Source organism: Numenius arquata, chromosome 16 (assembly GCF_964106895.1).
Source record: "Numenius arquata chromosome 16, bNumArq3.hap1.1, whole genome shotgun sequence".
Taxonomy (NCBI): Eukaryota; Metazoa; Chordata; class Aves; order Charadriiformes; family Scolopacidae; genus Numenius; species Numenius arquata.
Window position 1 is genome coordinate 11,879,558 of NC_133591.1, and position 15,347 is coordinate 11,894,904.

Genomic DNA, 15,347 nt, shown 5'->3' on the forward strand with positions numbered 1-15,347 from the left:
AAAGGGGCTGCCCCCCCAGCCTGCCACGGGCACTTAGGTGCTAAGAGTCACCTCCAGCCCTTCGGGGAGCGGGGGCAAGAAGAAGAAACATCTGCGTCCTCTTTTCGGACTCCAGCCAACGCTCAGGATGACTGGAAGAGAGATGCAGAGCTGTGGTTAGTGACGTTCGCTGCTGCCACTGCCAACACCACCGCCCTCTCAAACACGCCAGCGCTCCCCCATCCTCCCCCTCGGCCCCAGGAAGGACACACCAAAGACCCCTCTGTCCCCAGGAGCGGCCGCCCTGCCCGGGCTGGGGTCCCCCGTCCCCCCAGAGCAGGCACCCAAGGGGGGAAGGTGCTGCTTTCCCTCCCGCCGGCCCCAGCCCCGTCTCACCGCCTCTGACGCATTTTCGAGCCCAAACCGGGGCATCTTGCAAAACCCCAAGAAGGTAGATTACATCTCTGGTGTCCCCGGCCCCGGCAGGAAGCCACAAGGTCCCCATCAGCACTTTAAAAGAGGATGTTGTACCGTTCAATTTGCGCTTAAATGGCCAAAAATAACCATTGGGGCGGCTGCCCTGTGTCGTCCCCCCCCCCGCCTTAGAAAAGAGGGACCACCTCATCCAAGTGACAATATAATTTTGTTTATTTTCCTTTAACGCACTGCTGGTTAAAAGCGCCAGACAGTTGATTTCAGAACATTCCCTCAACCAAACATCCTGGGGAAATTAAAAAATAAAACCGCTACCAGGTACCAAAAATAAAATAACCCACCCCCACACCCGTCTTCTCCCCCAAACCAGTCCCTGCAAAGCCAATGCAATCAGAAATAGACATCTGTGCTTTTCACCCAGGGCCCAAGCTTGCTGCAAAACAAACTAAAAAAAACCAAAACAACAAAATAATGTCACTGCAAGTTGTTATAACACAAAGCAATGGACAGTAAAATAAAAAAAATTAAAAAATCCTCCTTAAAAACCTTTTGTACTGGTGACAAGAGCAGCTGGAGATCTCTCCCCACGCTGCTTTAGCCTTCACAGACAACCTAGACCTGCAGCTTCAAGTAATTTTTGTGAAGAGTCCTTAATGCCGACAGCCCGGGTCACTTCCACGCGTCCCAGCCGGGTGCTATGGGGCGGTGGGACCATCTGCCAACGCCAACAGAGATGCTACAACGATGGGACCCAAACATCGCCGTCCCCTGCCCAGCATCTCCCAGCCCTGGATACTGGCAAAGCCTGCCTCTGCTCTCACGCTCTCCAGGGCTGCTTCACCAACCCGGCAAGCCCTCAACACACGGTGGCCCCATAGAAACCACGAAAAATGCAAGCCCAGGTCACCTGCCAGCACGTTTCCAGACACTGCTTCACTCCAGCGCCCGAGCTCAGGAACGCTTAGTGTGACAGAACAGCCGTGGCAGCACAAGCAAGAGCATCCCCACTACGCATGACTGGGAACAACTCCAGGGCAGAGATCCCGTGTTTCCGAGATTCACACTCTCCCCAGTTACCCAGTTAAACTGGTTGGAGCCACACTTTGCCCCCTTGCCTTGAAATCTCCATCACACAAACTCTTCCGCAGAGACCTTTGATGTTTGCAAAAGATTATTCACATTTCCTAATCAGCCAGCACTGTTCCTAGGAGGGAGGAAAGCACTTCTGTTTTATTGATTATTTTTTTTCCTTTTTTTTTTTTTTTTTTTTTAAATAAAGCACTATTTGGGAAACAAAAAAAATCAAAACCTATCAATAACCTGCAGTAGCATCCCACTGATCAGCCTGGGGATAGCGCTGCCACATCCCTCCCCCTCCCACATCTTTCCCAAAAATCTCCAAAAATAGTATTTAATATACAGCAATAAACTCTGAGCAAGCCAGAGTCCTGGAAGACATAGACCTGCTTTCACCTCTCCCGTCCAGCCCAGCACCATTTCAACACGGTTGCTACTGTATTCCTGGGATAAATCCCTTGGGATCCAAGGCGAAACGCCCCAGCCCCGCCGGGCAGCATGTGAAGCAGGGGTGCAGCACAGGCGGCCGATTCCTGTCATCGCATTTCTGAGCCTTCACAGCTCCAGCCTGGTGGTGTGTTTGTGCCGTTGAGAACACTCATCTGAGCCTACTTGGGACTAGGCAGTGAAGACAGACTGGTGGAACCAGGCTGATCTTAAAAAAAAAAAAGCACATCCTTGAATTGTATTAGACTTTGGCATTTGTAGTGGAGATGCAGAAGCGCCAGTAGGTAAATTAGCTCAGTGCTGGCCCAGCTCCCATTTCTCTTGGATTCTCAGGAAGGATATTTCCCTCCCCGCCACATAAGTGCAAGAAGCAGACGGATCTCTGCCACATTTGAGCACCAAACAGAGCCTGAAACACTTGGTACTTCGCAGCTGCTCAGAATCTGTCTCACATCAAGGGCTGAAGCTGCTCTGCTGGTCCTCTCCCTCCTCCTGCTGTTTTCCATCAAAGACAGGCATGTTCAGCCCAGGCTTCCCATATCAAGACATTTCCCTGGCTGTTGCAATCCCATTTCAACTGAAAGAAAGACTGAGAGACCAAGCACGTGTCTCTGCATCCTGTTCAGACCCAAATGGTGCAGGGCAAGCCCTTGGCGAGCGAGTTCGGGGGGCAGGACCCCTAAGCCATACTCTGCACACATACAACTACCAGGACCCAGCCATGACTCACTCGGCTCTGAACTGCGCAGACACGCAGGCTCCAGACTGTCTGGAAGTTCTCCATCCTGCCTTCAGGAGATTTCTGGGGGAGACCAGACCTGAAGGAGCTCTTCCAGTTCTTCTATCTCTTGCTAGGCTTTTTCCCCATTGACCTCAAGGGCTGGAACCAAAGATACTCGTTCACAGTTCTCTGCTTCAGCTGTACCTCCAGAGCTGGCATCCAGGGAGAGTGGGACAGTCCCCAGCTGATCACAAGGGCAGGGAATGCCTGTCCCTTGGGATAAAAGAAAAAACTCAGAAGCTCCTTAAAAAAAAAAAAAAAAAAAGGAAAAAAAAAAGAGAAGCTTCTTCAAATAGACTTTTATTCAAAGCCTGAGACAAAGGCACCAAAAAGAGAAGGGAATTCATTTGGCTTTCTGCTCACTGCCACCTGGGAAACTCCAAAGGGTCAGAGCTGTTGTTTCAGTCACACACACAAGGGGAAACGGCCTGGCTTAAAGGTATGAAAGGAGGAACTGATGGGGGGGGGTGGGTGTAATTAAAACAGGCTTTGGAAACACTATCCTGAGGCTGGATCCAGGCCCAAAAGATGATCAATGGTGTTGTCTCCCCTTTATTAAGTGGAAGCTTTATTAGAATTGCCTTATCTGCCCCTCTCTACACAACTGCTCCGACAAGGTCTCTTCTGACCCAGCTCCCCACGCTGCTGCCAAGGGACACGTGCTTCATCTGCCTGGGGACAACAAAGCACACACCAGCTTGTCTCTAACCCGTCTCAGTTAAACACCATCTTGCATATTTCCTCAAACACTCACACTGGAAATCTACAGCCAACTCAAACTTTGTCTTTCCCTGGTGGGCATGACCTCATTATGCCCATCTGGCCGGCTTGCAGGCACCAGACAGAGATGGCAAGGGGAACCAGCCTGAGAATGCCATTCCCAGCGAGCTGCTGACTGGTTATCCCCTACTATCCTCCCAGGTTCCCACATGCTTTGTTTGAAGGCTCCTTCCGAGGCAAACCTGTCAGGAAGGCATGGGCCAACAAGGAAAACTGCTCATAGCACCGTTACAGGGTCAGGAACACCCCCAACCACCAGCTCTGTAGTGACAACCGCATAAAACCAGAGCCAAAACAACTAAATGGAAGCTGCGAAGGATGAACTATTCCTCCTCCCTATTCTTATTCAAATAAGACAAATTCATTTGAACTGAACAACTGGAACACAACAGGTCACACCCCGCTCAGCTTTGCCTCAGGGCGGCTGACGGCACCAGATGGGTGCCCTGGCTGTCAGGAGAGGCAAGGATAAACTATCCTAGAAGACTTGTCTCCAACTCTTGCACACCTAAATGCACACCCCTTTTCTCTTGTTAGGCAAGGTGCAGAGATTACTGGGTGAGCCACGAGAAGCCGAGTGATTCCTTGCTTCAAGGATGCTCAAATAAAATGGAACCTGAAAGGCCTGGAGGAGAACGGCTCCTTGCAGAGAAGCCTGCTTTCAAGTTCAGGTTCTTTGCTTAACAAATCAGCGCAGTTCATGCTTCTCAAAACTGATAAAGATCTAAATGTCTGTGTGCTCTAGTTACAGCAATCCCAAAAAAACGCTGGAGAATCTCCGCAGGCATTGTCACCAAACAAAACAGAGCTCGTATTTTATAAGAGTTTTGCAAGTACTAGGATTTTAACAGCAGCTAGGAGACAAAGCAGACAACTTCAAGCTTACTGCCTCTCCATCCTAAGGTTTGTCCTTAGGATCTGCCCTCTCTATGTCCTCTGGTGTGGCAGGGACCCTCCCACTTCTCCCAAACTAGCTGTTACCACTCGAGCAATTAGAGAGAAGGTAATTAAGGTCCTACTGCTTGCTTTTGAGCTCGCAGACACAGAACTAGAGTCAAGCCTATAGCAGTGCTTTAGCAACTCCCCCAGCTCCTGTTCTGGAGCCCATGAGCTGGCAGCCCATATCACAGTTTGAGGGTTAGGAGGAAGAGAAGGCTTCAGCTGCTTGGGCCCTGCAGAGCAGAAAGGCCGCTCCTGCCATTTCCTTTCCAGAAACCAGGGAATTCTGCTGACCCTTTTCAGCTCAAAGAAAGGCTGAGCCACTACAGAGGATCAAACCCAGGAACAATCGCTAGGAAAACTCAGGCCCTGGGAGGAGCAGCAGCAGGACACCGCTCAGTGAAAGAGAGAGCACTTCTGAGAACACCGGAGATAGCATGAGGTAAAGTGTTCTGCAAGCCCAGAGCTCACCAGGATGGAAGCTGACCCGCAAGGACCCAACCATGCCTGGGCCAGATGCTGCTCCAGCACACAGAACATCTCCCTCCCACCCACCTGAAGTGCTCAGCACACCAGAGGCCAAGACCATCAGGAGGCAGCTCCTCGGGGCCTGCAGCTCTGGATCAGCCGGCACAGCGAGGGCTTTCGCTCTGCTCAGCCTCTGTCAGGCAGAGACAGGCCTCGCGTGTGGAAACAGAAGCCTCTTGCAGAAATATCCCCGGGGGAAGCGGGTGACCTTGTCTCTAGTGTTCTGCTCGCTTTCAGATCTCTGGAGGGCAACAGACCACCTTGCTCTACAGTACTGAAATGCTGGACATCTGCACCTTCACCACAGCGCCTCGATGCACAAAAGGCTGAGCTGACTAAAGACACTACCCAACTCCACTGCACTTCTGACCACTGCAGGTGGGCCTGGTCCCTAGGACAGGGGACAAGAGCTCACAGGGAGCATCCACGAGGTTGCTCCGCTCTGCCCTACGGCACAGGCTGTTCACAGTCACTGAGTGGGGAGCTAACCATTAGGAAGATCAAGGAACAAGTCCAGAACCTCATCTCTAGGTCATCTGATTCTCAGCTTCTTCCAAAGGAGAGGTCACTTGCTAGAAAGGGCAAAACAAGGAACTGGACTTAAAAGGAAACCTTTGAAAAAGAAAAGGATATTAAAGAAAACAAAAGCCATAATCAATACAGAAAACAAGTGCATCTGATCGACGCAAACATCAGCCTCTCGCAGGCTACAGCAGAATCCCTCTGCAATGGATCTAACATTACAATTGTCAGACTAGGAAAGTCTCTCCCAACTGGTGTAGCATATCAGGCTAGATAAATCCCCTGCTCCTGGCGCAGCTCGCGCTCTTAGGAGGGGAATGTCTCCACAGAGGCTGAGCTGGAGTCTCGGTATCTTTCTGCAGGCGAGTACCATACATCGTGTTGCACATATTCGGGGAGATGCTGAGCCAGGCTCCATCCTCCATAGTCGTTAGTCACCCAACAGCACCACAACACTTCCACGCTCCCGGACAAAACGTGTACCCAGGCCTGGTTTTAAGAGCTGCTTTCCAGCTTAAGGAACCGTATTCCACCCAGCAAAAGGCAGAGATCTTGCAGCACATGGCTTTCTCTCAGCGTGGGACATGGCCCAGGACTGCTAGCATCAGCTTCCAACAGCCCAACACACAGACAGCCAGGACTCAGTTTACTCTTGGATGCCCCAGGGAGGATTGGAGGCTGCACATGGTGCAAAGGGGAAGGTGAGGGCCTCGCTGCTTGCTGGCAGGGGGAAGGTAAGCTCCCTCTTACCCGGACCTGCTATTCATTCCAAATGAATCATCTTTTTTTTTTTTTATCTTTTTTTTTTTTCCTTAAATTATGAACAATATGGAGAAATTGAAAGCAACCGTGTTTGGTCCAACTCCTTCCCTCCCAGCCCCTTGGCTGATGCTCTGTGGGGCTTGCTCTCACAATCGGCAGAGGCAGAAGAGGGTAGGAATGAAGACACCGAAGGCCACCAATATAGGAAACATGAGGCTGCTGTTGTCTGAGGCATAGGGGTTTGGTGTGCGTGGGCCCGACTGAACCCGGTTCTTGTTTGCCTGTTTTTTAACACTGGAGCCATCATCATATTCATCTTCATCATCATCTTCCTCTTTCTTCTCCAGACCCGGGTGCGGCTGCAGCTTTGGAACATCTGTTGGACAAGACAAAAGGTTGCAGAGAGGCAGAATGTAACCTGGGAAATCACTCAGGTCACTCCCTTCCCCTCCCCCGGATCCAGCATGAACACGGGTAACGGGGCACCTGACACCACACCAACACTCTGGCCAGAGCACCCAGAAAACAGGAGCACCCTCCCAGTAAACTGATGCTTTGGTCAGGGAGGGGTCCTAAACCTCCCCTGGTCAGAAGCAGGAGGGGCTCCAACTCCAGTGCAGACTGACAAAGAGGGTGATGAAAGAGCAAGGATTTTACCAGTGATCCCCACTGCTATCCAGAGGAACTGATATTTGGGAAAAAACACTGCCTTGTCCTCGAGCTGAGAAGGCAAAACAAAGCTCCAGGTAAGAAACACTTAACTACTAGCTAAAAGATCTCCTGTAAATTACTTGTCTGCAGGGCTGCTGCTGACATCCAAGGCCAGTGGGAATTCATCTGTTGCTATAAGCTAAGAGTGACCAGATGTGTTCCCTTCTCCTCTACCCCCATATGCAGGCCGTCCCGAACCAAGCTGATTTTTCTTATTCCAAAAATGACACAGCTTTGTGCACTTGGAGGAGCAGGAGGACACTACACACCAATTTCACCCTGCAACTGCACTCTGTGGGAACTTGCTGAGAGAGAAACCGTTTTGGCAGAGGTGGGTGAACAAGAGCTATGATCTCATGGTCTGAGAAGCAACAGGCTGCTCTCCAAGGAGGAAGAGCCTTCTGGCTCAAAAACCGTGCTTACCTTCCACTGTTCCTTGCAGGATGTATAGGGCACAGATTTTCGGATTGTCATAGTAGCCCTGGAGAAAGCAAAGGAGGAAGTCAATGCTGCAGCTTTGAGGCAAGAAATATTCTCCCCCCCTGCTACCATCACCTCTCCTCCCCCAGCACCCAGCTGCATCACATGGCTGGGGAAAGAAGGGGAAAGGGAAGACCGGGGCTCTGCCCAGAAAAGCTTATTACCTTTACAAACTCAATGTGGAGCTTCCCCGTGAATGTGGAAACCTCTCCCTGGACACTCAGCTTCCCCTTTTTGATACTCATGGGAATGATCTCATCATGAGCTGTGCTGTGTCCAACTCTGTCAAAAATGTCCAAGTCCTTCACCACCACATGGCCATTCAAGCGAACATCAAATACCTTCAGGGGGGAAGAAATGACAGGGTGTCAGAACGGATTCAGGCACGCGACGGTTGAAAGGGGAACAGAACAGGAAAGGTCTCTGCTTGTTATGCACCCAGGACTAGAAAGCATTGCGGCATGCGCTGTCCCACCACATGCTCCACTCCCTTGAGGATCCAGAGCCCAAAAGCAGCCAAGTAAGGACTCCAAAGCATTAACATTGCTTTCAAATACCCTGAAATCTGACTCCTCCTTTTAAAACAACCCCTATGCTTGCTGTTTAGAACTGAGGACAGCACAATTTCATCTGGTTTATTCATACTTTTCTTCTACAACTTTCCACCTACTGGCTGAAGACCTGCTCCTACCACCCCAGGGTGGCTGCTGCACACCACACCCCAGGGAATTAAGCCATTTCCAACAAATAGCCTGCAGCAGAGCACAGAAAAGGAAACAAGCTGGTGAAGGACACAGGGTTTGAAGGAGGTAAAATGTTGAACTGCTAACCACATCTGTGAATTCAGAGTGAAAGTCCTCCTCAGGGCTGTAATGACTCAAACTTCACTCAGCACCTGGGGAATCCCAGCAGAACCACATGAAGGAAGAGGAACCAATGATGCCTCAGACCTTCAGTTTAATCTGAGGTTGCTTTTTGCATCCATTCTGTAAGCCAGCCCCACCAGTTCTGTTCCCTGAAATACTCCTCTGGCAGGAAAGCAGCACAGTGCACAAGGAGCAGGACTCTACAAAAGCTGACGGGAAAAGCCAGACTAAAACATACACCACCTCTCTCCCAACTTGTCACAGGGATTTGAGTTCTTTGTGCTTCTGCTTCCATGTCTGTACACGAGGGATTTCAAAAGTGGGCAAGGATTATTCTTTTCTAAATAAGCAATAAAGAGGGTTGAATTTAACTCTGTGCTTTTGGGATCAGTTTGAACCAGTATTAAGTCCTACTACATTCATAAAAATTGTTTTGAGTAGGTTATTTAACCCAGATCAGCTCCCCCATTCAATCTGTGCAATGCTTCCTTCAGCACGAGCGTGATGTCAGGTCAGGAACAAGTGCTCAGGAAAAAGGCAAAAATACTTTCTCAAAGCCAGCACAGCCCAAACAGATCATAAAACTCTAGTGCTGGTTATGTTTAGTTGCATGTATTTGTTTGAATACTTTGTAATGCAGTTTTCCAGGCCAACTGTGTATCTGGAATGTGGAAGAGAGCTTGAAGTTTCAGAGCCCATGAGAGCTCTAGTAATTAAATTAACTACTAGTGCCTTACTTCACTCCTCTCTCCAGCATGCAAAGCAGCAGAGGCAACCTTGATACACACAGTCTTAGCCAGGAACTTGCATCAAAGATACAAGCAAGGAGCTGTTGCTTACCTTCTGTTGAGACTGTGCAAAATAGACCTCTGCAAACTTCAACACCAGCACGTAGTCACCTTCCTCTTTGATAGGAACTTCATAGCCAAAGGTTTCCTCATTGTAACGCTCGGTCTGATACAGAATCTGATCTTCCGCATTGGACCGCAAGATTGGCAGCTTCATACCGTAGTCAGAAGCTGGATTTCAAGCACAAAACAGTGCGAAGGGTTAATTTCTGAGGCACACAGAAGAGACACTTTATATACTCTTGAAGTGCTTAACTCCCTAAGTGGCCTTAGCACTTATTCCCTGTCAGACCTGTCTCCCCTCCTTGCTCTGACCAGGAGGCGGCACTACTGGAGCAGAAGCAGAGGTAGCCAAAGCCCCAGAACCTGGGTCCTCTAGAAAAACAGGTCTGGCCCAGCTGTAGTCTAAGACACAGTAAACTCACTCGTGCCATTTCAGAAAGAAGAGCCTGTTTCACAACCAGGGCACAGAGCCAAAGGACTGGGCCATTGACTCCTGCTTCAAAGAGGAAAAACACCTAGAATATCTTTACAAGGTTTTCAAATTACAAACTCTGAGTACAAAACCAAAACTGTCAGCGCAGGACTGACTCGACTCATTCATTCAACAGATTTGAAGTTAGCTGTCGATGGCATCAGGTTTTAGAGACTCACCCTCCTCAAGTGAAAACCTGGGGAATGGCAGAAGGGTGAAAAGCATTAAACTTCTTACAAAACCCTTTCTTCTCACCACAACCATGCAATAGCTGCCAGCTTGAAGGCAGGAAGAAGGAAGCAAGACAGACACACAAGGGTTTCAAGAGCACCAGCAGTTCCATCAGCTGCTGTTCTTGCAGACACCCACCTGAAATGAGCACTGCCTGAAGGCATTTGAACAACCCCCTGAGAAGGGCCCAAACAATATTCAAACAATGTCCAAAATAGGACAATACCTGAGAACATAACAGAAATCTTAAAATTTGCCTCTTCTCGGTCATTGTTTCACCACCTCTAGAGCAGCCCTCAAAAGATCTTAACCTGAGTCGACATTTTATTGTGTCAGGGTTACTGTACAAATGCAAACTGATGCGTGCCTTGGGACCTCAGAATCAAGTAACTCCCCAGCAAAGCAGGGGCAGGAGGGAAGACTCTGGACACCACCTGCCCACCGGCACTTCAGTCAGGAGAAGCTGATCCAGACAAAGTTCTCTGCTGACACTTGCCACTTCCACCCCCATTTCCATGGGAACCGACACTGCATTGGCCAAGACAAAGCAAGAACTACGAACCCGGTGAACTTTGCCAAAGATGGAGCCAATGCAAACGAGTGAGGGGAAATTAATGCCAGTTCTTAGTCTCCTGTTTCACACGCAGCTACTCAGACAACCTCCTGCTTCTCTTTACCGCTCAAACCCGGGCACAAAGGCTGAAGACTCTAATCACCAGAAATACAGAGGGTGAAAAGTTTGACCTGTCCTCCCACACAGATATTTCTGGCCAGCCACAGATTACAGTGAACCAAGGACTTCGCAGAAGTCAGCTCCTATTAGAGGAAAGCCTGCAGAGGAAGAAAGTCCTTTAATAGCCAAGAAGGTAACTGGAGAGGAAGAGCTGTCACCTGCGTATCAGAGGTCTGTTGACATAGCTGTGGAAGCGAGCTTGATTTCACAGCGCGCCGGGTGCGCCGAGAGGCAGCTCACCCGGAGACGAGCCGTACACATTAAGCTGCGACTCAGCTATGTTTGGCACCTGGCTATTCTGTAATTGCCATCAGCACATTCTGTCCTTTAGGGCACAGCATCTGAACTGAAGCTTGGAGGGAAAAAAAAAAAAAAAAAAAAGCTTTAATTTGCCCAAAGGCAGTTCAGCACAGAAACACTATCCCTAGGTCATTTCCACCCAGTCAGCCACACATTTCTGCTGTAGCCATTACAGGCCTATCAACACAAAGAGGAGCCCAGAGTAAACCGAAACAATAGTGCAATAAAAAGCCATTGAAGAAAAAGCAGCTGAGAGCTCAAAGGGGTAAAGTCTCCTCCACTGTGCCTGGCACTGCTGGCTGAAGCAGGATTACTGGAACAGCTTGCTGTTCAGAGACACCACAGGCTTTCCCCAAAGGAAGAGCATGTCACAGTGTACATGAAAAAGACCCTTTTTTCTCCTCAACTCAAAAATAAATCGTTCAAGTCCACAAGGACATTCTCCTTCAAGTCACATATGTGAGAGGTCTATGAAGGGAAGGTGACCTACAGCAATCAGGGCACCTTGTGCGGCTGGGGCACCAGCTTCCACAAGAGCGAAAAACTCCTAATAAACCGTATTAATATTTAAATGCAACCTCCTCTGTATCCATTGTGTACAAAACAGCTTTCCATCCAGGATGGCACTCACACATGGTAAGCAATGGCAGTCCTAGCACAGGATAGTCCTCACCATCCTACACAGTGAAGGTTACACTTAAACAGATCTTCTCTGCAGTTCACCACTCGCCTGTAACCGACAGCAGGAACAGCTCAAGCTCAGCACAGCTAAGTTTTCAATACATTTGTGAATCAACTACGTTTTGATGCACCAGTTATCAGAAATGTGCAAAATTCCTATAACCTGAGCCCTTTCAGGGGAAGTAGGCAAAGGTAACCCAAGCAGAAGCGCAATATTAGTTCTCCATCCTGTCCTATCTGCTAGACAGAAGCTTTTACTGATTCAGTAGTTAGAGCAGCTGATCACATCCCATCTGCCTCCACTTCTGCTTCTGTCTCTGCCCTGCTCTTGAACACCCCCCCTGCCAGGAGCAGAGCAGAGGAGCAGGCCAGACACCTGCACCTTCCTCCTGCCCGTCCGCAGCACCGGGGCCCCAGCCCCCAGCCTGGGCCATCCCCGCGCTGGGACGAGGCTGCTGGTGGCCAGCATCACCTCGTACTGTGAGCCCTTCCCCTGCGCAGAGGAGGCAACGCGTGTTCTCACTCCAGCGAGCGCGGCGCCGGCTGGGCTTCAAACTGGCAGATCTCCCTGTGGAAACTGGGGTCTTTCAGTGGAAAAATGGGGAAGGAAAAAAAAAAAAAAAAAAAAAAAGCCAGGCGGCTGCATGCGGCCGGTTTGGCAGCCTGACCGCTCCCCTCCCCTTTCCAGCCGAAATTCCACTCCAGCCCGCGAGGAGCGACTTCCCCCCCGGCGTTACACAACCCCGCGGCCCGCAGGGCTCACCCCGCCGCCGCCGGGGACCGGGGCCGGCTCCCCCGCGGGGATGGGGGGATGCGGCCCGGTGGGAAGGACGGGGGTGGCCGCCGTCCCGGCGGGTGACAAGTGCCATGCGGGGGCTGGGCCGGCGCTGCCCGCGGGCTCTCGCTGCCGCCCACCCTCCCGCCCCCTCCGCGACGCCGGGCCCTGGCGGCTGAGGGCGAGGAGCCTGCCCGGGCCGCCGCAGCGCTGCGGGAGGAGGCGGGACGGCGCCGGGGGGACGCGGCTCCCGGACCCCCGCCGACACAAGGCGTGCCTCGCCGCCCCCCAGCGGAGCGGAGCTGAGCGGGGCCCTGAGGGCGGCCACACCGACCACCTCCAACCCCCCGCCCCGGACGGGCCCCCCGCGCGGTACCGGCGTCCTCCCCCCGCCCTCACCTCGGCCCACGCGGCCCTCGAGCGGGTCCTTGCGGAAGTGGATGCCGTTTACGTCCACATGGGCATCGCCGCCCGCGTTGACGGCCCAGATGACGCTGTCGGCCAGGCCGCCCGCCGCGCCCCGCAGCAGCAGCGGCGGCAGCAGCAGCAACAGCAAGGGCGGCAGCAGCGGCGCCCCGCGCGCCCCGGCGCCCACCATCTCGGGCTCCCGGCGCCGCGCCCGCCCCTTCCTGCCGCCGCCAGGGGGCAGCCTAACCCGCTGCCGGGGCGGAGCGCGCCCAGACCAATCCACGCGCAGCAAGGCGAATTTTAATTAGCTGCCCGCCTGCCATTAGGCGGCCGCGGGTCTTTATCTGCATATTCATAACGCGCCGGGCCAATGGGCGGCGGGAGCGGGCGAGCAGGCTCGGTTGAGAGGCGAGGGGACGGCGGCGCGCTGCGGCGGGAGGCGCGCCCGGCGGGAGCGCAGCGGGGAGCCGGTAGCCGGTTCCTACCAGCCGGGAGTGCCCGGGGCTGGTACCCGCCCGCTCGGGGAGGGGAGCGAGGGCAGAACCGGCTGCCCCAGGAGGGAGCGGCGGGGATAGAACGAGGCTTCCCAGCGGAGCCTCCATAGCGGAGCCGCAGCCCAGCGAGCTCCCCTCAGCGCCGGACGCCTGAGGGAAGAGCCCCGCCCCCTCCGCCCCGCCAATCAGGGAGCTCCAGCGCGGCCAGAGCGCAAAGCACTGTGGGACGGCGGCGGGAAGCGGGGAGGGCGGTGGGTTGCCGGGGCAACGGGCGGCGCTGCGGAGGGAGCGGGCCCAGGCCCGGGCCCAGCGGCGGGAGGGCGGCGGTGCGGGCCGGGCACGGCCCGGGGAAGCGGCTGGAAGTGCCGTCGGGGGAGCGGGAGCTCCGCTGCCGTCGGGGGCGGATCCTCGTTACATCTCGGTAGTTTCGTGTCCGCTATACTCCGGATAGCGGCTCCCAGTACCGCGCCTCAGCGAAACACGCAGGCTCCCCGGTTCGCCCCCGCCGTGGAGTATGGGAAGAGGCAGCTACCGGTCCACCCGGTGAGGAGTGAGACAGCTGGGTGGCGGGCAGCCGCTTTGGACCACAATAATGTGCTTGAAAAGTAAAACAGCCAATAAACGGGGCGGGCAGGTAACCCTTGCGCTGCCAGTGATTTTTCTGGCTGTGTTTCTCCAGGAGAACCTAAGATCGTGGGGTTTTTTTCTGGAGGACCTTAGCGAGGTCCTGGGAGGGCTGGAGTGAGACTTCACTCATGGAGATCGGATGAAACTCACTCACTATGCCGGGGAGGGGGAGCGGAGCAAATAACTTAATGTTTGCCTCCATGTTTGCCCTTCTGCCTGATCTCAGTGTTCCTCAAAGCTGCGGATGCCAGCCAAGCCTTGCGTCTGCACTTTGGTCACTAACTGCATTACCGGCGGCTGCTCCTAAGTCCCAATGACATTTTAGTAATCTCGGGCTTCCACAATGCGTTTGCCTTTAGGAATAAAGACTTAGAGCTGCAGATCGTGAAGTAAATGGGCTTGTTGCTTTTGTAATGTAACTCGGAGGCCCCTTAAACAGGACACAGCCTTGGAGAAGGGAAGTCAGTTTGGGAAGGGGAGAGAAACCGCTCACCCCCTGCTCCCTACCCTGCCCTGCCCAGGTCAGTGTGGGTCCCAGAGCGTGTCCCTGCATGTCCCACGCAGGCTCCTGGGCTTGTGGTGTAACTGGGCTGGGGCAGACATGGCACTGCTGCTGGGAAGGGGTTCCTGAAACTGCAAGGTGGCTGAGGAAACGGCATCCAGGAAAGTAGTGTCAAGCACACACGCTTAGCACCCCTCCAGGTTAAGCCACCTCACGCTGGTTCCTGGCAGATTGTCTTGGTGTTACAGACCCTGGCAGCAGCTGATCAAATCCAGACTCATCTCCCGTATCCCCTGCGGCGGGTGTGACCTCTTGGGTGTCCCCCAAGTTCAGTTAGCAAAGGAGTGCAAGCAGCCGTGGCCAGAACAATGCTGTCCAGTTGGCGAGGCCGAGGGAGGCCTCATTAGAGCTCATTTGTACTGATTACAGACGATCCTCCCTAATCACTCAAGATTTCTCAACTTAAACTGCAATGCGCTTGGGTCAGGAGCGCAACTTCAAAGCACGTAAGCACTTTGTGTGTCACCGGGTTACTGCCATGAGCTGCGAAAGTGAAGTGAGAAGAGGGACGGTGTGAATCACGAGCGGGCTGAGGAGACAGCGGGGCTGAGGTTACAAACAGCAATTTCCATGGGTGTGAATCCTCACGTTTCCGCTCCTGAGACCCCACCAGGGCAGCAAAGGTCCCACTGAGGGCCACGCACAGCACCTTGCATGGCCAGGGTGGGCTGAGGCAGCTGGCCCTGATGGCCCCCGGGGTCAGCAGGGCTTTTGAAGGCTTCACACACACAGAATGGCAGCGTCGGCTGGGCAGAGCCTGGGCAAAACCCTGCTGTGCCTCTCGGTGGGCTGGGGAGTGTGAGGCTCACGGTGGGACCTTCACTGCCTCGGTGGGCACAGGGACTGTGCAGCCGGTGCCTGGGCCTTCATTACAAACACAGCATCGAACTGCTTGGCCCAAACCAA

General features: G+C 53.1%; 1 protein-coding gene across 1 annotated transcript; it reads right to left on the reverse strand.

The window, feature by feature from the left end:
* Nucleotides 1–6,298: 6,298 nt before the first annotated feature.
* Nucleotides 6,299–12,965, reverse strand: MLEC (malectin). The gene is made up of 5 exons (XM_074159696.1): nucleotides 12,750–12,965; nucleotides 9,148–9,326; nucleotides 7,606–7,782; nucleotides 7,385–7,442; nucleotides 6,299–6,626 (listed from the first exon to the last, which is right to left on the reverse strand). Exons 1-5 carry the CDS (start codon nucleotides 12,946–12,948, stop codon nucleotides 6,397–6,399), a joined length of 843 nt encoding a protein of 280 aa, XP_074015797.1. The 5' UTR covers nucleotides 12,949–12,965; the 3' UTR covers nucleotides 6,299–6,396.
* Nucleotides 12,966–15,347: the final 2,382 nt, after the last annotated feature.